The sequence below is a fragment of the Musa acuminata genome, chromosome BXJ1-9, assembly GCF_036884655.1.
Source record: "Musa acuminata AAA Group cultivar baxijiao chromosome BXJ1-9, Cavendish_Baxijiao_AAA, whole genome shotgun sequence".
Lineage (NCBI taxonomy): Eukaryota > Viridiplantae > Streptophyta > Magnoliopsida > Zingiberales > Musaceae > Musa > Musa acuminata.
The window spans coordinates 6571461-6590743 of NC_088335.1; the positions used below are offsets into that span (position 1 = coordinate 6571461).

At 39.6% G+C, this 19283-nt stretch overlaps 4 protein-coding genes across 9 annotated transcripts; 2 read left to right on the top strand and 2 right to left on the bottom strand.

Moving 5' to 3' along the window:
* Positions 1 to 520: 520 nt before the first annotated feature.
* Positions 521 to 3925, bottom strand: LOC103997309 (uncharacterized). The gene is made up of 4 exons (XM_009418479.3): positions 2754 to 3925; positions 1785 to 1864; positions 1337 to 1601; positions 521 to 1256 (listed from the first exon to the last, which is right to left on the bottom strand). Exons 1-4 carry the CDS (start codon positions 3517 to 3519, stop codon positions 994 to 996), a joined length of 1374 nt encoding a protein of 457 aa, XP_009416754.2. The 5' UTR covers positions 3520 to 3925; the 3' UTR covers positions 521 to 993.
* Positions 3926 to 4689: 764 nt separating this feature from the next.
* On the top strand, positions 4690 to 8768 carry LOC103997307 (reticulon-like protein B8). Of its 5 annotated transcripts, none has more exons than XM_009418475.3 (7): positions 4694 to 4956; positions 5897 to 5977; positions 6513 to 6701; positions 6795 to 6975; positions 7048 to 7189; positions 7750 to 7819; positions 8391 to 8768. In XM_009418475.3, the coding sequence occupies exons 3-7, from the start codon at positions 6536 to 6538 to the stop codon at positions 8558 to 8560; spliced, it is 729 nt and encodes a 242-aa protein (XP_009416750.2). In that variant the 5' UTR covers positions 4694 to 4956; positions 5897 to 5977; positions 6513 to 6535; the 3' UTR covers positions 8561 to 8768. The 5 variants fall into 5 exon arrangements, with proteins under 5 accessions (XP_064938546.1, XP_009416750.2, XP_009416751.2 ...); XM_009418476.3 differs by having other exon boundaries at positions 4694 to 4922; XM_065082474.1 differs by lacking the exon at positions 5897 to 5977 and having other exon boundaries at positions 4690 to 4956; positions 7737 to 7819.
* Positions 8769 to 10293: 1525 nt separating this feature from the next.
* On the top strand, positions 10294 to 13196 carry LOC135592805 (NAC domain-containing protein 21/22-like). 2 transcript variants are annotated; one of them, XM_065082472.1, is made up of 3 exons: positions 10294 to 10778; positions 11570 to 11841; positions 12551 to 13196. In XM_065082472.1, the coding sequence occupies exons 1-3, from the start codon at positions 10589 to 10591 to the stop codon at positions 12983 to 12985; spliced, it is 897 nt and encodes a 298-aa protein (XP_064938544.1). In that variant the 5' UTR covers positions 10294 to 10588; the 3' UTR covers positions 12986 to 13196. The 2 variants fall into 2 exon arrangements, with proteins under 2 accessions (XP_064938544.1, XP_064938545.1); XM_065082473.1 differs by having other exon boundaries at positions 10304 to 10778; positions 12560 to 13196.
* A 1390-nt stretch (positions 13197 to 14586) lies between these two features.
* On the bottom strand, positions 14587 to 16686 carry LOC135594231 (cocosin 1-like). The gene is made up of 4 exons (XM_065084636.1): positions 16143 to 16686; positions 15774 to 16042; positions 15225 to 15689; positions 14587 to 15135 (listed from the first exon to the last, which is right to left on the bottom strand). The coding sequence occupies exons 1-4, from the start codon at positions 16480 to 16482 to the stop codon at positions 14737 to 14739; spliced, it is 1473 nt and encodes a 490-aa protein (XP_064940708.1). The 5' UTR covers positions 16483 to 16686; the 3' UTR covers positions 14587 to 14736.
* Positions 16687 to 19283: the final 2597 nt, after the last annotated feature.

Below are 19283 nucleotides of genomic sequence, written 5' to 3' on the forward strand. Positions count from 1 at the left end.
CATACACGACGTCCGGATCGACACACAAAGAACGCTGATCAATACCCTGTCACGAGGGCCCGATCAACCTCGGCATCCAGCCCAGTCGACAGAAGACTCTCGACGTTGACCCGTGGACCAGACTGTGCTGACTCACCGGTCACGACACATTTGTTCACCTACAATAACTATAGTTTAAATGCCCAAATATAAGAACTAAACTTAAATGGCCAGAAACTTCTCTTGACCAAAAAAATGTTTATTGATGACACCACAGATGCAACTTTGGTGAGTGCAGCCCATTAGCTCAAGGTAATTTGGCAAGAGAAACAATTATAAGATGAAACAAGTCAACCAACCTACAAGCAAGTAATCATATAAACCAATTAGCTACTTTTCATAGCATGAATCTGGAATTACATGAATGATAGGCCATAAACAAATGTAAAACGCCTGCCACATTGTACTGATTTTATTCTACAGTGAGACATTATAGATGTTACAGGAAAACAAGAATATATATCTCATTCTTCATCACACATTGACATCCCACAATAGAAAAGTTCTTTCTTCCCAACAGATACATCAAAGAGTTATTACAGGCTGAATCATATCTGTGGCTAGCTCTATGCTTTCAACTGTTAGTAACCAAAATTGCAGAGAGGACTGTGTGTGGAAAGAAATGACAAAACTGAAGATATACCAAGAAACATTCATCAAGTTCCAACTGCTACATTGAAGGTCAGCAGATTTCAAACTTATAATGTGAGAGAGGTTGAATGAAATGGTTGGTACAGAGAATATACTCCATGCCAATAATAGCCTTCTAAAGAAATCTGTGTTCTCTGACACAAAAAGGGGTGCAAAGGACCTAAAATGATTAGGGCAGTAACAATAGAATCTATACAGGGGAAGATAGAAAAGAAGGCATTTCTCAGGAGAATCTTGTGCCAACAGAAGTCATAGAACATATGATGGTGAAATTTAGTTCCAAGAGATATGCACCACAAACTTTCAGATGCGCATGTAACCTCCCTGAAATCCACCTCGCTGAAAGGTTCTACTCAAGAAAGACTTTCTATTAATTGACCAACTCCTTCTCATAGCATAACGTCTACGCCAAGAAGTTAGCCGGGCATAAAGAGAAGGAAATGAGAAGGAAACTAGAAGCAGAAACAATATCATAGCACACAGAACCATAACATTGCGAAAACCATCTTGCAGAGCAGGATCCTTTTGTGCTGTCCATGGCACACCACCAACATTCATTCCGAATACTGTTAAATGAACCGAAAAGAAGAATTATTGTCAAGAATTCCAAAAAAGCAGACCTTAAAAAATAAAAAAGAGAACTTACTTCCTGTAACAATGGATAGAGGAAGGAATGTCAAAGAGAGAAAAGAAAGATAATAAAGCTTCTTATTTATTTGCTCTGACTGCCAGCTGTGAAGACCAGCTTGAATTGCAGTAACCCGGTTTACTATAAATCCCAAATTATCTTTTAGCCTCCTGAGGCGACCTATTAGTTCTTCAAGAGCAATGATATCTTCATTTGCAAACCAACTTTTGGCTGAACATTTCTCCTTTACACGTGGGAATACTTGCTCGCCATGAGCAACAACCTGGCATGATAAGGAAGAAAAAAACTATAAACTAGCAACACAAGAGCTTAACTTCTACAATAACTGCAAACATTTCTACAATTGATTGATTACATATAGGCAGAGCAGAAAAGATGCCACTTGTAAACAAAAATCAATCATCCAACCTTGTGTAACTCAAACTAATATATATGAGGAACTCACTTGAAGCAGGCGTTGCAAATTCAAATGCAGTTTGGGAAATCTTCTGTCATCCAGCATTTGTTTCTTTAATGTGGAACCACCTGCAATCATTAGAAGGAGGTAGCATATAATATAACATAATAAGTTAATCCACAAGCATCCTTGCAAAAAATTGCAGTTAGATCAGTGTAAATTGTTCATAAAAATAAAAGTGCCACACCGTGACATCCACACTAGTTGCATAAAGTTTTGCCAAAAAGAACATGTTTGCTACACCAATGGGAATATGTTGTGGCAAGGAGAGATTGAATTAAAAGAAACACATGAATGATATAGAACACTTCAAAGACTACGGAAGGGTAAAAACCTGATGCCAATGCTTATTAAACTAAGAGTAACTTGCAATATAACCAAAAAGAGGTTAAAAAGATTCGTGGGCTTTCACATTTTTTGACGAAATAGGTAGTTTAGTGTTTCCAGTTGCCTGAAAATAGTTCCTGACTGTTCCCAAATGAAAAGAAGGCTAATGGCTGAGACTCTTCCACATCTATCTAAACTAACATATATCATGCATGTCCTAATCAGTTAACAAACCTCTGCCACTACATAAATAGGACTGGAAGAATTCAATTCCCGACCTGAGTTGAGGCAGGGCATTCAATTGGAGCAAGAGTGGTTCGAGTAGGAGTCAGTCCTGTATAGATGTCCCCATCCAACAGGTTGATACACAAACGAATGCATCTAGAGCTTCATTTTTCCCTGATCCCATCTCAAACCTCACAACCATTTCTCGCAGAATAAGTGATTCATAGGCAATAAATATACTGATATGCTCTTTATTACATAAGCACACAACCAAAACCTTCATTGATTAATAGCAGAATTATGTGCATTCCGAAGAAAGATAATCGCATACACCAAAAAGATTATATAATCCACCCAGTTTGGTGATCATAGATTATCAAAGCCAAAGATGTAAGATGTGATTACCTTTGTCTAGTTCCAGCTCTACTGCATCCAATTCCATCTCAAGCTTAGTCACTATATCTTGAACATGATCAACATGCGTGTCAATAATGTGCACAACAAGGTTCGAAACTTTTACTGGCACGGGATTATCTGCCTCCTCTGAGTGGTTCATCGTAAGCAAAAATTCAAGAACATGTTCCCGAATGATAATGCCGCTACGTCCCCCCTCCTCCTCCTCCTCCTCTGCATCCCTCACCAAACCTGTGCTCTCAATGCTTGGGATTTCCGACAGAAGCGACTGCCCTGTGGGCGAAAAATCCAATCTTGGGATCCGTCCGAGGCTTACCGTGATGACCGAGTTCTCAGTCACCCTCGCGGCCAGCCTCAGGGTGAAACTACTTGCCGCAGGACCCGGAGAGTTCACGCGGAACACGAGGGCGCCGTCCACATGCCCGCAAAAGGGGCCGTTGCTGACGAGAGTGAGAATGTCCTGAAGCTTAAGCGGGGGACACAGGACATCGATGAGATACTGAGCAGACAATGCCAGCTTCTGGTTTCCCTTTGGGAGCTCCGCATGATACCAGCAGAATTCTTTTCCACTGCCTTCCTTCAGATCCCATTCTTTGTTGAAGTAGTTTCCCAATCCATCGAAAAGATAGGCTTTCTGCCGCACGGCACCGGGGAAATGGACCCGACAGTGTCGAGGCTCTCTGACGAGCGGCTCGCCCGAGGGTTCCCTCCCCTCCTCTTCTCCCTCTGCTGCCGTATCATCAGAGAGCAGTTCCATAACAGGAGCACCAACAAATCAAGCACCCCAAAAGCTCTCGGCTTCGAGCAAGAATCCAACGTTCGACTGAAAGATCCCAACTTTCCCAAAAAGATTCAAAAGAAAACCAAAATGCAAGTCGAATTCTAGAAGAAAAGTTTGCAGCTTTCCGGACAGATCGGGAAGTATCAAGCCTCGAAGGGTCCCCGGAAGGGCAAATACCCAGAACCAAGGAATCGAGGTGGGATGAAGAGTTCGGTGGTAAGAGACGGCGGAAGGACCTAGTCTTTGCACGGATCAAGACGGGTTCAAAGCGCAGAATCGGGTGGCAGAGGGAGAGAATAGACGAAGGTACGAACGCTCGACATAGTCGGCACCTTCCTCGCCGCTTCACATTCGACACTCGAACGTAGCCCCAAAAATACAATCTAAATAGCAAGTAAAAAAAGAAATGCTATGAATACCAACATAAATTTTATAATTTACGGAAAAATGAATTGTAACAAAATAAAAAATAAGTGCCTACAAATTAGCTTAAATAATATTTTATTTTTAATTTTATTTTTAAAGTGACATAATACGCAATTAAGTTGTATGTAAATATAATATATGTCGATCAAATAGCATATATTATATTCGAGTCCAAGTCCAATTAATCATCTCATTAAGTGATTCAATCTTAAATTTTATAATTTGACTCTCTTTTTTTTAATAAAAAATATATATTATATTAAATAAAATATATTATCAAGTGTTAAATCCGTATAAAAAATATATATTAATCAGTCTGAATATTCCAATAAAAATATAATTTGACTCTTTATATCCCTTAGTTGGATGTGACTATTCATACTTTAATTCTACATTTATCAATTTAAATATTGGATTACCATCATTTATTGAATATTTTTAGTTAATTCTATTCAGTCACATATTGTTTTTGATAGGACTTGTATCTAATTTTACATATTAGTTTTATTATCATTTATCATTTGTAAAAGAGAACAAGTTTGGGTCACTATCTTCAAGACATGATGGTGAATTCAGCCACTGTATTATATTATATTGATTTTGATGGAGAACCTCATGGACAAGAACAAAAGTTGGGTCAGTGTCTTCATTTTATCCACAACAGTTGTGTGTTTTCAGATTGAAATGAGGAGAGAATCCATGGAGATTGCAGTCCCAACTGCAGCAGATCTTGGTAAGTTGCAGACTATTAAATGTAGCACGAGCTCACCTTTTCATCCTGTGAGCTTAATAGGAAGAAAAGGGTAAAGAATGAAGAGAAAAAAAATCTTTGGAAAGGAGGGCCAAATGCCACCACACGTTTCCCATTAATGATTGATGATGGGCAGCAACCCACCAGTGCTCTGCTGAGGCTTCGTCATCTTCAACCACACCATTGAATCCATTTTCCACTGGTTCGCTCCTCACCTTCTTCTTCTTCTTCTTCTGGTGAGTCTTCCTTCCTTTCATCTTCTGGGCTTTCTTTACTGTTGTTGTCAATATGATTGGTCTCTCTTTTCTTGGTTCACTTATTTCAGGAGTGATTTCAGTGGGATTTTAGACTATATAAGATAGAATTTCTTGATTAAGTCCGTCTTGGAACTGAGGATGTGTTTCTGTTTAGTTGTTTTGGCCTGTAGCATCACTCTTGTGAAGGTTTTCTTTTTTGCTTGGGACTTTGTTTCTTCTTCGGTTCGTGTGTGATTTTGTGAGGCTATGAGTAGTGGTTGTTCTGAAGATGCCTCTTTTTTCCCCTTCATTTGGTGTCTCTTTTTGGGACCAACATAAGAACAAAGTTGAGAGAATAGGAGTGGTTCTGATCGCTTGGAACATATATGGGAATGGTGGATTATACATCTAAGTTCTCTATTGGTCTCTGTTTTTGGTTCTTTGTTTCAGGAGTGATTTAACGAGAACATTATACTGAATATGATCTTTTCACTGAGTCAGACTTGAAGCTTCTTGATTTAGACTGTCTTGGAACTGATTATTTCTGTTTGTTTGTTTTGGCCTTCAGTATCACTCTTTGATGGCTTCCTTCTTGCTTGGAACTTTTTTACCTTGTTTGTTTGGTTTGTGGTCTTGTGAGACTATAATGATAGCTGTTCTCATGATGCCTCTTTTTTTGTCACCTTCATTTTGGTGTGTCTTCATGAGATCACCATAAGAGCAATGTTGACAACAAAAGAATGATCCTAATCACTTGGAACTTTCAGTTCTAAGTTTGCTCTATGAACTACTACTTTCTAAGCTTCCACAAGTCAATAGATGAAGATATATCGACTCAAATAGTTATTATTGGTTCTTTTCTCAATTTGTTGTTTGATTTCCCTATTACTTCCAAATCCATGTACCTGCACTGGAGTCTTACTTGGAAAAGTGCATGCAGATTTGCTACTGAGAAGCTTCTATTTTCAGAACATCTGATTCACTTGGACACTTCAAGCCACCGTCCCTCATTTTCTGTAAGGTAGAACATCTATCTGCCTTAGCAAATGGTTTGAGTTTGATCCATATCTAATGCAAACTGTCCATTTTCTCCACCATGATGTTGTGGGCTTGAACAGACTTCACGAGTCATATCTACTCGTGATGTAGGATAACCTTGCAAGGTCTTATGGCCTATGCTACCGAGCCATATACCCTGTCTTGAAAGAAAAGTACACTTTAAATGTCATATGATGCATATGCACTCAGAAAAATATGATTGTTGTAAGATTGTTATTTCCCTTTAGCTTGTTTCCTGTCTGCCCCATTAATTTGTTCTCTGTCATATAACTTCTGACTTGTCTGCCAACAATGCTATGAGCTAAATGTAATAGGCAAAACAAGATTTGAATGGCCAATGTTAATGGTCTTTGTTAGATCACATCAGGTGATTATTTGGTTCTGAAACATTATTTACTATGTAATATGATGCTTTTCCTGAAAATCTAATTGGCTTTCAAGGGCAAATTGCTTGTGATAAATTGCCTATGTTAGTTTTGATGAACATATCGACGCAGGAAAAAAAGAAACGCCTGAAAAGATGGAGCATGCAGCTGGAAATATTCTCAACAATATAATGGAAACAATAGCTGATGGTGTCCAACAGCATAAGCCTGAGATTGAAGAACAAAATACAGCCTCTGCCCGGGTGAGAAAACTATTTGGACGCCAGAAAACCATTCATAAGATCTTGGGTGGTGGACAATGTATGCCTCTTTTTAATCCATTTTCATATTTCTTGTTTTTGAATATTTTGTTGGCACAAATGAAGCATAATTTTTTTTTGTTTGACCTTTTAGCTGCTGATGTGCTGCTATGGAGGAACAAGAAAATCTCTTCTAGTGTCTTGACATGTGCAACAGTTATCTGGGTTCTCTTTGAATGGCTTAATTACCATTTCTTGACTCTGATAGCCTTTGCACTATTTCTCGGAATGCTTATTCAGTTTGCTTGGTCTTCTGCCTCTGTTGTACTAAACAGGTATCGGTTCTGCTCAAATGTTCTATCCAAATGTATGTTAAAAGTTGATTGCTGACCTATCGATTCTGACAGATCGACATCTCAAGTGCCTCGACTTGTTATACCCGATGACCTATTTGCTAATGTTGCTGTTTCTCTTGGTGCCCAAATCAATCAATTCTTGGGATTCATTCAAGATGTTGCATGTGAAAGAAACTTGAAGCGATTTCTTGTGGTATGTATTTTCTTCCTCCTGAGGAAATTTTTGGTATGTATGTCATATCATATTATGTCTGCCACTTGCATTCCATGAATGTTTGAATTGCTAGAATAACATAACACCATGGCCTTCGTGTGAATTTTTTGAGTTGCTGTAGTCGTCGATTTGGTGGTTCTGTTGTGAACGGGCTCCTTTTCTTGCCATACATGATGGTCCTTTCAAAGGACATATATAATTATATATTACCACAAGCTTGCAACCAGAATTACAAATAAATTGCATGGTGGCATTGGATGCTGAGACTGGTCATATAACATAATTACAGGTGCAGTTCAGTCAACAACACAAGAGTAGATGGCAAGCTAGATGATGAAGAATGGGTCATAACTCATAGCGCCTCATTAATTTTATGCCAAGAAATGTGTTTGTGATACTATTTCTGTTCTCATTACAATTTAGTAGTCAAGTATGCCAACCCTCACTCTCTGACAAGATCATAATATTATAAGATTTTTTCTATGTTTGTTTTCAAGTAATACTTCAAAATAAAGTGAAACTCAAGTCCTTCATGTCAGGTTGTAGCAAGCTTGTGGGCTGCTGCTATTATAGGGACATGGTGCAATCTCCTCACTGTTGTTTATGTCGGTGAGAAACTATTCCTTTCTTTAACTGCTTCAAGACATTAATTTTGTCTCATTTGTTTTGTCTGGTTTTGTATTTCATGTCTGATGATGTAGGGAAATGCTTATTCATTGATAGGGAAAATAAGAAGCATATGAATTTTGATTTTCTACTGCATATAATATGTGAGGATACTCATTTTCATTTTTTTAATATATAAAATAAACCATTGACTTAAAATACTGATTGGCCCATATGTATCAACTAGTGTTTACCAGTTTGACGAAATGTCCATACTGAATCATATGGCTCAACACCGAGGCAATAACATTGATTTCTAACTTTCTAGTATATTATTCAATGATGTCGATATAATCCCTGTGTACCGATACTATACCAGTCTGTGATAAATAAATCATTTATCTAAACAAGTTGGAATACAGTAAAAATATACAACCATTGATGTTCTACAATGAGTAATTTTATGAGCAAAATTGTTCACAATAATTGCCGAAGCAGATTAAACAGAAACAATTTAACTAAATGAAGAAAGCTTGTTATATCCTTAATGCTATATATTGTTTAATTGGTGCAGGATTTGTTTGCGCTCATACGCTGCCAATAGTGTATGAGAAATATGAAGATCAAATTGATGACTTTCTATATAACCTCCTCGGGCAGTTCCAGAATCACTATAGCAAGCTGGATGTGAGTGTGCTGAGTAAACTATCCAAAGGAAATCTCAGATCAAAGAAGAATGACTAGAGTCCATCCTTCTTTGGTTCATCTTGTCTTTTATTGTGTGATCGACATGCTGTATTGCTGTCAAATAAAGATGAAAACCTCCACCACTACTGTGAACACAACAGCAGCAATTCTGTGCATAGTCTTTTTGCCACTGAATGCTGGTTTCTGATATCCCAACTGGTTGTCAAGCAATTATGCAAACAGAGCATGATGTTCTTTAGGTCAATTCCGATGCATTCTAAATGTCTCATTGAGCATTCTTTGTTGATGCTTAATCTCAATGATCAAAGTTTGGAGGTTTTTGGTTTCTAAATTAATACTCTTTTTTATCATAAAAACCAGCACTGCTCTCTGCTTACCTGTGATCTGACAAAAGCCTTAACAAACACAATGCTGCACTGCATTGATTCTCCCAAAACTTCTCAGCATGCTGAAGCATTTTAGTGGCACAGCCAGGCAAATGAATATAACCAATTTCACAGGTAATCTGCATAGTGAAAGTTAGCATGGACTGTCTCCTCTGTTCATGCATTCTCCAGAGCCCAGAAGTCCAAGATTTGAACACATGCAGATGATAGTAGCAAATTTTCTACACACAAGCAAATAGCCAGAAACATGGAAGGAGATCTTCGATGTTACGGTCATTATTGCTTTCTGCTCCATTTTGACAACTGCATTCAAGTGAAAGAGTTCTTGAAGTAGCAATTCTGAAAGATCTGCTTGCTTGACTTGGCAGGCCACCTGCTCCAACCCTCCATTCAAACTTGAAACTGGTTGTTTGATTGTTGTTGCAGCAGTAGATAAATGACTGGATTAAGTCAGTAAAGTATAAACTGAGTGAATATGATTAGTTCAATGCACCTGTAGATTTCAATGTTCATCACCATGAACAATCCACAGCAATTGACTAGGCCTTTGTCTCTCTTTAAATGGAAACTGTGATCCCAATAGAGCTCTTATTTAAAGTCACAACTTGGGTATGATGAGAGTGACTCCTATGTCCAGTTACCGATCACTTTTCTTCACAGCTAATGGATGACATTGAAGACCAGATTCTATCTAATCCATTGAAGAACTTTTGAACTTTGACACCATATTCAACGCATCTACTATGTTTTCTTTGTGAAAAATTGAAGTTGATCCCTTATTTAAATTCAAATAATATCTGTCATCTGTGCATTTCAATTTTTTGCAATGTGTGGCTATTCCTAAATCATCTTTTAGTCTGAAAAGATGATTTGGATGTCTCAGTAGAGACGAAAATAATAATCGAAAGGAAGGTAAATGACCATCGTACACTATGCAACGGGACGTGACATCAAATGGCGGATGGCTTGTCGTCTCCGTTCTCGCCGTATGTTGAGTTGTGTGTGGCATGAGTTGCTCGCCTGACGAGATGCATCAGACTTTATCTTTCGCTGTTTCCATGGCGTTCTTGGCCGAGTGGGATTGGCAACACTACCATCTCGACTTCGTGCATGACAACAACGGAGCTTTCAGACTGATGGCAGAAAGGACAGGCGGCTGTGGCTGTGGCTGTGGACATTACTCACACTGTCTACGAGAACCCTCTTCACCTCAAACCTTATCCCTCGGTATGTGGATCCTGATGAGGTAGACACTGTTCTTGCTGTCTTCCAGATTGATACTGGTTATAAATGCAGTGATCTGAAACTCGACACTGAGCATCAAAGACTGCAAACTGTTTAGGTTCATCTTCATCTGCTTCGATTGGTGGATGAGATGTGACCATGCCATACTTCCTTGCAGATAAATCCTTCTTACTCGACTTAGCAAGAAGAACGACTCGAGAACAAATCTGCATGTCGCCATCAACGTCAACAAGCAACGTGGGAAGGATGATAGGAGCGGGAAAAAGAATGTGGCATGATTCATCCCCTCTCCCTTCCAACCTCCAATCTATCCCATGCTATTGCTCCCCTTTAAAGTTGACTTGGCGAACCTATTCATACAACACCTAATCCCCCCCTAGTCTTAATACATCCCATCACATCCTTGCTTCCATTCTGTGGCTTGGCGGCTCTCATGAACGCCACCATGAGCATGTTGAGCATGGTGGAGGCGAAGCTGCCTCCAGGTTTCAGGTTCCACCCGAGGGACGACGAGCTCGTCTGCGACTACCTCGCCGCGAAGGCCGCCGGAGGCAGCACCGAGAGCAGTTCCATGATGATGGTGGATGTTGATCTCAACAAGTGTGAGCCATGGGATCTCCCTGGTATGATTTCTTTCCCCCGTATAACATCATTTGCTGGTGTAGCATAGTGTTGTTTCCGCTTGATTTCACATGAACCAGCTGGTGTTTGTTCTTGAAAGCGCACGGTTTGATCCATCAAAAAGCATTCTGTAGACAATATTGAGTTTGCTGCACCCTGCCATGGCTGCCATATCCTTTAATTCGTATGATTTCTGAGAACATACAGAAATTTTTGTGTGCTTCCTTTCATTTTTCCTTCTACTAATCCCAGAAGAAGGTACATTTCTTCTTTTATGTCTATCTTATCTCTTCAGCTCAATCTCCATGCTTCCCCTTTCTGGCTTTCCCAACAGAGGAAAATATGCTTCTACCAAACTTGGCCACTTTCTAACCTCTTCATGTGTTCTGTTCCTGCATGATTGACTGCCAGAATTCCGTGGATTGTATTCCTGCTGCCCATGTCTATCTGAAATGAACCAAAATCCAGAAGGAAAACTTTTTAGCCTCCTCAAGCCAAAGATTATTGCTTGTCATCTTCTCTAAAGTCATGTTGCTGGAGAGTTCATCACTCTGGTTTTAAGCAATCTCTATCATGGAGTTAGGTTCATTGCTGATGCCAAAGAAGCCGTGGAGTGCTTGCCTTGTCTCTCACAATCTCCATCAAACTCGAGACAAATTCATCTTGCATCAAAGTCCATCAGATCATTTTCTCTGCTAAACAGTACCAAGATTCTGATAGACTTGATGGTAATGATGATAAACTTCTGAAAACTGTTCAGTTTCCACTGAAGTAAATTGTTTCCGTGGATCAGCTGCTGCATGTGTTGGAGGCAACGAGTGGTACCTCTTCAGCCTTCGAGATCTGAAGTACGCGACCGGGCAGCGGACCAACCGGGCGACCATGTCAGGCTACTGGAAGGCCACAGGGAAGGATAAACCAGTGACTCGAAAAGGATTGCTGGTTGGGATGAGGAAGACTTTGGTGTTCTATCAAGGAAGAGCTCCCAAGGGGAAGAAGACAAAGTGGGTCATGCATGAATTCCGCATGGAAGGATCCGATGGTGCTCCAAAGTTGCCTTTCAAGGTATCCCTGTGAACTCAATTCTTATAGATCACAGACTGAGAAGAAGATCATCTTTTTTGCTGCATACTCTGTTCTATTATCACTGTCTTTTCTTACCTTTTTTCTTATATTAGATCTCAGATCTACGAGCAGATTTAAGGCTTATATTAGATCTTTGTCGGAAGTTCTGCAAGGAACTTAAATTCTTGGCCACATAAATCCAGATGCATAAGTACATAAATTTAAAGACAACATGGTAAAAGTTGTTAATTTAGATTAAATCATAAATCTCTATGCAGAGATAGAACTATTTATGAAACATGTTTAACTGTGGACACAGTGAGGTCTGATAACACTTATAACTGCAGACAGAAGATATCTTGATAGATTAGCGGAGTTAAAGAACAGCTAGTGCTTATACATGACAATTTATAGCAGATTATATCCTGGATAAAGTTCTTTGTTAAGTATATGTCATTTTCCTTCCATGAGATAGACTCTTGAAATCTTCTTCAAGCAATTTCTGTATCCTTATTTGACTATATATTTGATTGGTTTTGTATGTATAAAAAATTATCTCAACTCCTATACAGTGATCTTTAAGCTAATGTGTGAATGCTAAGTAGTCATCTCAATCACTCAACTGTCATAATAATAATTAATTCAAAGTACTTGTCCTGATGTTTCTGCTAATCCTCTCATCACAAGGACAGTGACACTTTTTTCTTAGTCCATGCAGCCAGACTGGGCCCTATGTAGAGTCTTCTGCAACAACAGAAGGATCTCCACCATGCCAAGCATGGAGTCAAGCCATGAAAGCTCAGGTTCACAGTCCCTCCCAGCTCTAATGGACAACTGCATCACCTTTGGCCAAACCCCTTTCTTCTCAGAGGGGTTTGAGCAGGTGCCCTGCTTCTCCAGCCTATCTCCAAACTATGTATCCCAGTGCCAAGACTTTGTCCTAACAAAATGCTTAGCTCAAACTGGTGGTTTGCCTGAGTTGAACTCTGGATTGAATCAGCTCACTGGTGACAGAAGGGACTCGAGAACAGTTCTGAACTACTTCACCAAGTTCGAGGGTGATCCAAAGGGAAAGGTGGTGCCACAAGGGGGTTATGAGGATTACTTGACACAGAGTCGTCTGCCATCAACTTGGAATCCTTGAGGCTTGGTGAGGTTGGTGGGCAACTAGAACAGAAGATATCACCTACTTGTAGTCACTCATTAAAGTTGTCTACATGTATAGTTTGATGACTTGACTGTATTCATAGGCACTGTATAATCTTCTATATCCTATTATGGGATTTTATTATTATTATTTTTTGGGTGGACAAGTTTAATGGGCATTTCAGAAAAAGATTAATGTTGAAGGATAATCTCTGGTCTATATCACATGCTCTGTAGATCTGTTTAATTTGTCTTCTCATGTAAAATTTAGTGTGATCAATTATGCTTGATTGCAGAATTCAAACTGCACATCAAGAACTGTGCATCTTAAATATTCCCCTCACTATTGCAGAAAACACTACTGGATCTGGTCATTGCTTGTGCCATTGGCAGTGTCAAGTATTGCTATGTTTTTAGATTCTAATCTACAGAATAGTTCATAGTACCAGTCAGCCTTCTACAGCACAAATACTTTCTAACAAAGAACATAGCTGCCAGCACATGTCAAGTATATTGTGGAAATGATTGGTGGAACCTTTCATTTAATCTATTTCTCATTAGTTTATAGCTTAGCTATTCAATATTAATGTTTGATCTGAGATCAGAAATGCAGTCATTAAAGCCACAGATAAGCTGGTCCTCCTTCAACAATCCATTTGTTTACAGTTAAACCATCAACTACAAGCTCAGATGTTGTAGGTTGATATGTTGAACAGGTGACACCCACATCCTACTTGTCTCATTTTAAATGGACTGAGATCACTCAAAGCAGCTGCAGACCAACTTCTTCTGTAGGCAATAAAAAACACCACAACTAACATCTAAATCTCTTTTTTCTGAAGATTGACCATAACATAGTTTATAGCAATGATGAAGAAGGTACCAATCATTGAAGAAAATTCCACAGCTTTCCCTCCCTTGAATCAAAATGAGGATAAGGTTGCTTCTCTTCCGTGGGACAAGCCACCATGCCTACTAATACACTGTGTGTGCATGAGGACATAGAGTTTCCATGTCAGCAGCTACAACCAAAACAAGGCATACTGTGATGCAACAGATCTGCTAATTGTATCATTCAGCGGCAACAACAAAGAACCAACTTAGGGTGTTCAGCGCAGCGCAAAGGGAGGGAAATCCCGCCGTTCATGGGGTCATGCACGGATCTTAATGCCACTAACTGTCCAAAACATGATGCCGCCAAAGAAGCGCCGACTGCTATTGGTCGATGATGATGGCCAGAGAATGGGTCCCTTTAACTGACCAATCCTATTATGCCATTCTGTTGTAATGAGAAGGGCAACTTCATAATGTCACTTTATCTTTATATTTATTTCTAAAATAATTATTTTCACATAGCTATGAAAGTTAACTATGAAATAGTATACTAATCATGTAATAATGGGTGGTGGGAAATCTATCATATGACGACGTCACATTCGAGTTTTTTTTTTTCCTAATAATATTTTTCCACCCAATTATGTCTATTATTTATTTTTAAATAAATTATTTTCTCAAACTAGTTACTAAAGTTAATTTCACCCATAGCAGTATAATAATCATATGACTAACGCATTAGTTTTAGTGGAGAAAAGAAACACGCAAAGAAGAAAGCTCCAAACATGGAACGTTGTTTATTTGTGTTGTGAGCTGATACGACACATATCTAATGCATCATTTTGTTGCCCACAACTTTTATTCACTTCAAACCAGTCATTACCTTATTCGCCTCTAGCCACACTCTTCATTACGTTACACCGAAGTTCTGATCGATTCCCTCTCGATCTTGGAAGCGAAGAGGGCCAATTCATTTCCACGGTTAAACTTTAGCTGCATGGCCTCTTCTCTAGAGATGCGGTATGAGTTCATCAACACCTCCACCGGCATGCCACGGAAAGCCGATGTCTTCCCCACGAAATGGTTGACTATGGCGTTGTCGTTGGTCTTGATGGAGACCCATTCGAAGCTCTCACGTTGTGCCTGAATCGTCACCGCAAAGTACTGCGGAACTACCAGTAGTTGACCCTGACGGAGTTCGCCGATGAATACTGTTTGGCCTCGGTGTCCCACCACCTGCACCCGGCTACATCCCCTCAAGGCGTACACGATGCTGTGAGCATTGACATTCCAATGTGGCGACACTATGGCATTCTGCAAGCACACATGATCATCATATTTGATCAACATTTTTGAGACCATAGATGGACGGTTGATGATCATAGATAATGCTTTTATCATACCGGGCGGAGAAGTGCCCTCACGGCACTCATTTGAACGAATCTTAGAATTGGGAGCTTCTGGCTGTTGAGGGTGGTGATCCTTCCAGCGCGCGGATTGAAGTAGTCAGCACGCAAGGGGTCTCCAATGTTCTGCCTTATCTTCATGGTGCAGAAAGCCTCTAATACATTAGATTGACATCCCCTTCCCTCTTGGCATTCTTGTCTCACCTCTCTTTCTCGTACCAGCTGCTCACTCTGCCGTGATGCTTGTAGCACCTGAAGCCCACTCGTGACAAGGACTATCTCACCCCTCCTGTCGTCGGGATTCTGGATTTTTCTCACCAATTCCCTATCGACACCGAGTGCCTCTGCTAGTGGATCAAGCTCGAAACCGCTGAGCAGGTTGTTCCCCTTTATCTGCTGTAATCTCACTTCTATTTGGGAACCTTGCTCGACTAGTCTCTCCCTCCCAGCAAGTAGAAATTCCTAGCATCATATATTTCTCAATTAAATTACCTTGAAAACTGTGTTGCGTCAGAAAATTATATGGATGGATTCATTAAGGCTCACCCTATGCTGGCGATCCAATTGATTGGCGCTGCTGCTTGTGTCGAAGGTGGTAATCGTGACGACAGCTACTTCGCCATTGTTGTAGCCCCAATAAGAAACGCCAGCGGGCAACGCGATGATGTCTCCCTCACGGAAGTAGTGGATCCTCTGGTGCTCGTCTCGGAACCTCTGACATCCGCCTGCCACCTGCTCCCATTGTTGTTCGGTTTGCTGGAAGGATTGGAACGTCTCTGGGCAACCAGGGAACACTGTTCCAATGATTCCCCTTCCTGCATCCACCATGGACCATCGTCGAGCTTTAAGACAATATATATGACATGGAATTAAGTCACCATATTCAAAGAGCACGGTGTCTATGCATGAACGAGCCTTGCACAATATAGACGAGGCGTGGTGCACTGGAAAAGGATGGCAGGAGAAGGCCTCTCGGTTGGATGGTATGACGACATGCAGACACGCCCACACACTGGAGCTGCTCATTGTACTGGTCAAAGTACTCTGTGTAGCCAGCTTCCGAGGGCACACGTCGGGTGAGCTCAAGGGTGCTTAGCTTCTCGATTTTGCATTGGCTCACGCGGCTGTAGCGATGCACATTCATCCATGGTTCACCTGCTCCCTGCTGGCCGAGGCCAAGCTGGGCTCGAGAGATGTGGCAGAAGAGGAGCAAGCAAAGAGAGAAAGAGAGGAGAATGGAGGTGGAGGTCGCCATGGCTTAGTGTTCTGCAGAAGGAACGGGGAGAGAGTGGTGAAGGGGAGTGCAGAACTGGGAGGGTATTTATAATGGGTTCCTTTAGAGGGTTGTGTGGAGTTTGGTTGGGAGGTCACGAGGCTTCGCATGGGTTCTCGTGTCGCCGCATGCAAACGACTGGTTTGAAAGGGAAGCACAGATGCTTGGGTTTGGTAGGAAGGGGACGATTTCGGTTGAGAGGCCAACTGCATGCTGCGAAGAAAATGTGCAGCAGAGATATCTTACTTGGTTTCTATGCTTCATAGTGTTGTTGATGACGCTACGCCCTTTCTAAGCTACCAAAATGTGGAAATGATTAGTGGAACCTTTCATTTAATCTATTTCTCATTAGTTTATCGCTTAGCTATTCAATATTAATGTTTGATCTGAGATCAGAAATGCTGTCATTAAAGCCGCACATAAGCTGGTCCTCCTTCAACAATCCATTTGCTTACAGTTAAACCATCCACATCAGAAGCTCAGATGTAGGTTGATATGATGAACGGGTGACACCCACATCACTGAGATCACTCAAAGCAGCTGAAGGCCAACTTCTTCTGTGGGCAATAAAAAAACACCACAACTAACATCTAAATCTCTTTCAGAAGATTGACCATAAAATAGTTTGAAGCAATGATGAAGAAGGTACCAATCATCGAAGGAAATTCCACAGCTTTCCCTTGAATCAAAATGATGATAAGGTTGCTTCTCTTCCGTGAGACAAGCCACCACACCTACTAATATACTCTGTGTGTGTATGAGGACATGGGTACAGAGTATAGAATTTCCATGTCAGCAGCTACATCCAAAACAAGGCATACTGTGATGCAACAGAGCTGCTAATTGTATCAACTTAGCTTTTTCTACGGAACATGATGACGCCCATGAAACGCCGACTGCTATTGGTCGATGATGATGGCCAGAGAATGGGTCCCTTTAGCTGACCAATCCTGTTATGCAATTCTGTTCTATTGAGAAGGGTAACCTCATAATATCTATTTATCTTTAAGCCGAACCATCAAAGAAGGGTTTGTGGCGTAGTTGGTTTGTACCTTCTGATGTGTGATGCTGTGTTCGAGAGATCGGCGTATCGATTTCAAATGTGATAGATTTGGTCTGATTGCATACAAACAAAACTATATTATATTTTGCCTTTTTGGCTTTTTCTATCTAATTATATCTATTATTTATTTTAAAATTAATTATTTTCTTATGATCGTTATTAAAGTTAATTTTGAAACAGAGATACTAATCACATAATAATAATGAGGTGATGAAGCAGTTGGCTAAGATTGAGAGTTCCAACTTCTCAAAGCCCATTCAATAAAATAAAACAACAAAGGTAATTCTATGCCAAATATAATAGATTTGGGTTTATCACAACTCTTTGATATCTATCAGATTACCGAGCCTTACTTTTTTTTACTAATGATTTTTTCTACCCAATTGTGTGTTATATTTATTTTTAAATTAATTATTTTTTTCTCAAAGTCCAGTGTCAAAGTTTACTACGAATTAGGATACTAACTATATACTAATGGGGTGGTGCCATAGTTGGTCAGCACATAAGTGATCCCTCTCTCACCCCATTTAATAAAGTAAAGTAATAAAAATATATTCGTGCCAAATGTGATAGATTTAGGTCAATTACAGTAGTTCGATATCTATCAGATTACTCCGACGCATCCAAGCTTCTTTTTTCTGTCTAATGGTTTTTTTTACCTAATTGTGTGTTATGTTTATTTTTAAAATAATTATTTTATCAAGAAGTTATCAAAGTTAACTACCAAACAATATATTAATCATAATCACATCAAGGTTCGCTGTACCATATCGTACCGGCGTTTTAACCTGGGCTCGATACGGTACGGTACCGGTGTATCGGGCGGTACATCAGGACGTACCGAGTGGTACACCCTGGTGTACCGAATAATTTTTTATTTTTTTTTCATACTGTAGCAACGGTACAATATAGTACTGTAGCACTGTAACAATACCGGATGATCCGCGTATCGATAACTTGTTGGACCGGTACGTACCGGACGATACGTTTCGGTACAAGAGACATCGAATCACACAATAATAGACACTGGTTCACTTAGGGTTTATTTATTTTCCCTAATGGTTTATTCTACCTAATTTTGTCTATTATTTATTTTTAAATTAATTATTTTCGTATTTTAGTTATTAAAGCTAAATACAAAAAATAGTATACTAACCATCCAATGATGGGGTGGTGGTACAGCTAGCTAGCGTGCATGTCTCATAGCTATGTGTGATAAGGAGGTTAAGAGTTCAATTCTCTTTCACTTTATTTAATAAAATAAAACAATCAAGATATATATATATATATATATATATATATATATTATATATATATATATATATATAACCCAATCCTTTTTTTTTTGCTAAGACCCGCATAAAAATATGCGACTGACATAAAAGAGCACCTGACCAGTTAGAAACAAAAATAAATAGGAACATATAGTTCCAATAAAGGGAACGCAAGGACTATATTCTTCTGGGTTTTGCTCAAGTCTCGAATAAATTCAAGGATATATTAGAAGAAGAAATTCTGATCAGCGATCGGAATGGTTTGTGGATTCCGAACAACTAGGATCATCCAATGTAATAAGTCAAATGTGACAGATTTAGATCTATTACAATTGTCCAATATCTATCAGATGATTCGAGTTCATTCGAGCTTTTTTTTTTTTTTTCTTTGTCGAATTATTTTTTCTACCTAATTGTGTCTTTTATTTATCTTTAAATTAATTATT

What these genes read in the sequence shown, in the direction of transcription:
- LOC135592805 (XM_065082472.1), top strand. Translation starts at nt 10,589, where the DNA reads ATGAACGCCACCATGAGCATGTTGAGCATGGTGGAGGCGAAGCTGCCT. An exon ending in TGAGCCATGGGATCTCCCTG is followed by an intron (nt 10,779 to 11,569) that starts GTATGATTTCTT and finishes TCCGTGGATCAG; the next exon opens with CTGCTGCATGTGTTGGAGGC. An exon ending in CTCCAAAGTTGCCTTTCAAG is followed by an intron (nt 11,842 to 12,550) that starts GTATCCCTGTGA and finishes CTTTTTTCTTAG; the next exon opens with TCCATGCAGCCAGACTGGGC.
- LOC103997307 (XM_009418475.3), top strand. Translation starts at nt 6,536, where the DNA reads ATGGAGCATGCAGCTGGAAATATTCTCAACAATATAATGGAAACAATA. An exon ending in ACTTGAAGCGATTTCTTGTG is followed by an intron (nt 7,190 to 7,749) that starts GTATGTATTTTC and finishes CCTTCATGTCAG; the next exon opens with GTTGTAGCAAGCTTGTGGGC. An exon ending in CCTCACTGTTGTTTATGTCG is followed by an intron (nt 7,820 to 8,390) that starts GTGAGAAACTAT and finishes TAATTGGTGCAG; the next exon opens with GATTTGTTTGCGCTCATACG.
- LOC103997309 (XM_009418479.3), bottom strand. Translation starts at nt 3,519, where the DNA reads ATGGAACTGCTCTCTGATGATACGGCAGCAGAGGGAGAAGAGGAGGGG. An exon ending in ATTTGCAACGCCTGCTTCAA is followed by an intron (nt 1,602 to 1,784) that starts GTGAGTTCCTCA and finishes TTATCATGCCAG; the next exon opens with GTTGTTGCTCATGGCGAGCA. An exon ending in TCTATCCATTGTTACAGGAA is followed by an intron (nt 1,257 to 1,336) that starts GTAAGTTCTCTT and finishes TTCATTTAACAG; the next exon opens with TATTCGGAATGAATGTTGGT.
- LOC135594231 (XM_065084636.1), bottom strand. Translation starts at nt 16,482, where the DNA reads ATGGCGACCTCCACCTCCATTCTCCTCTCTTTCTCTCTTTGCTTGCTC. An exon ending in AATTGGATCGCCAGCATAGG is followed by an intron (nt 15,690 to 15,773) that starts GTGAGCCTTAAT and finishes ATATGATGCTAG; the next exon opens with GAATTTCTACTTGCTGGGAG. An exon ending in TGAGGGCACTTCTCCGCCCG is followed by an intron (nt 15,136 to 15,224) that starts GTATGATAAAAG and finishes GTGTGCTTGCAG; the next exon opens with AATGCCATAGTGTCGCCACA.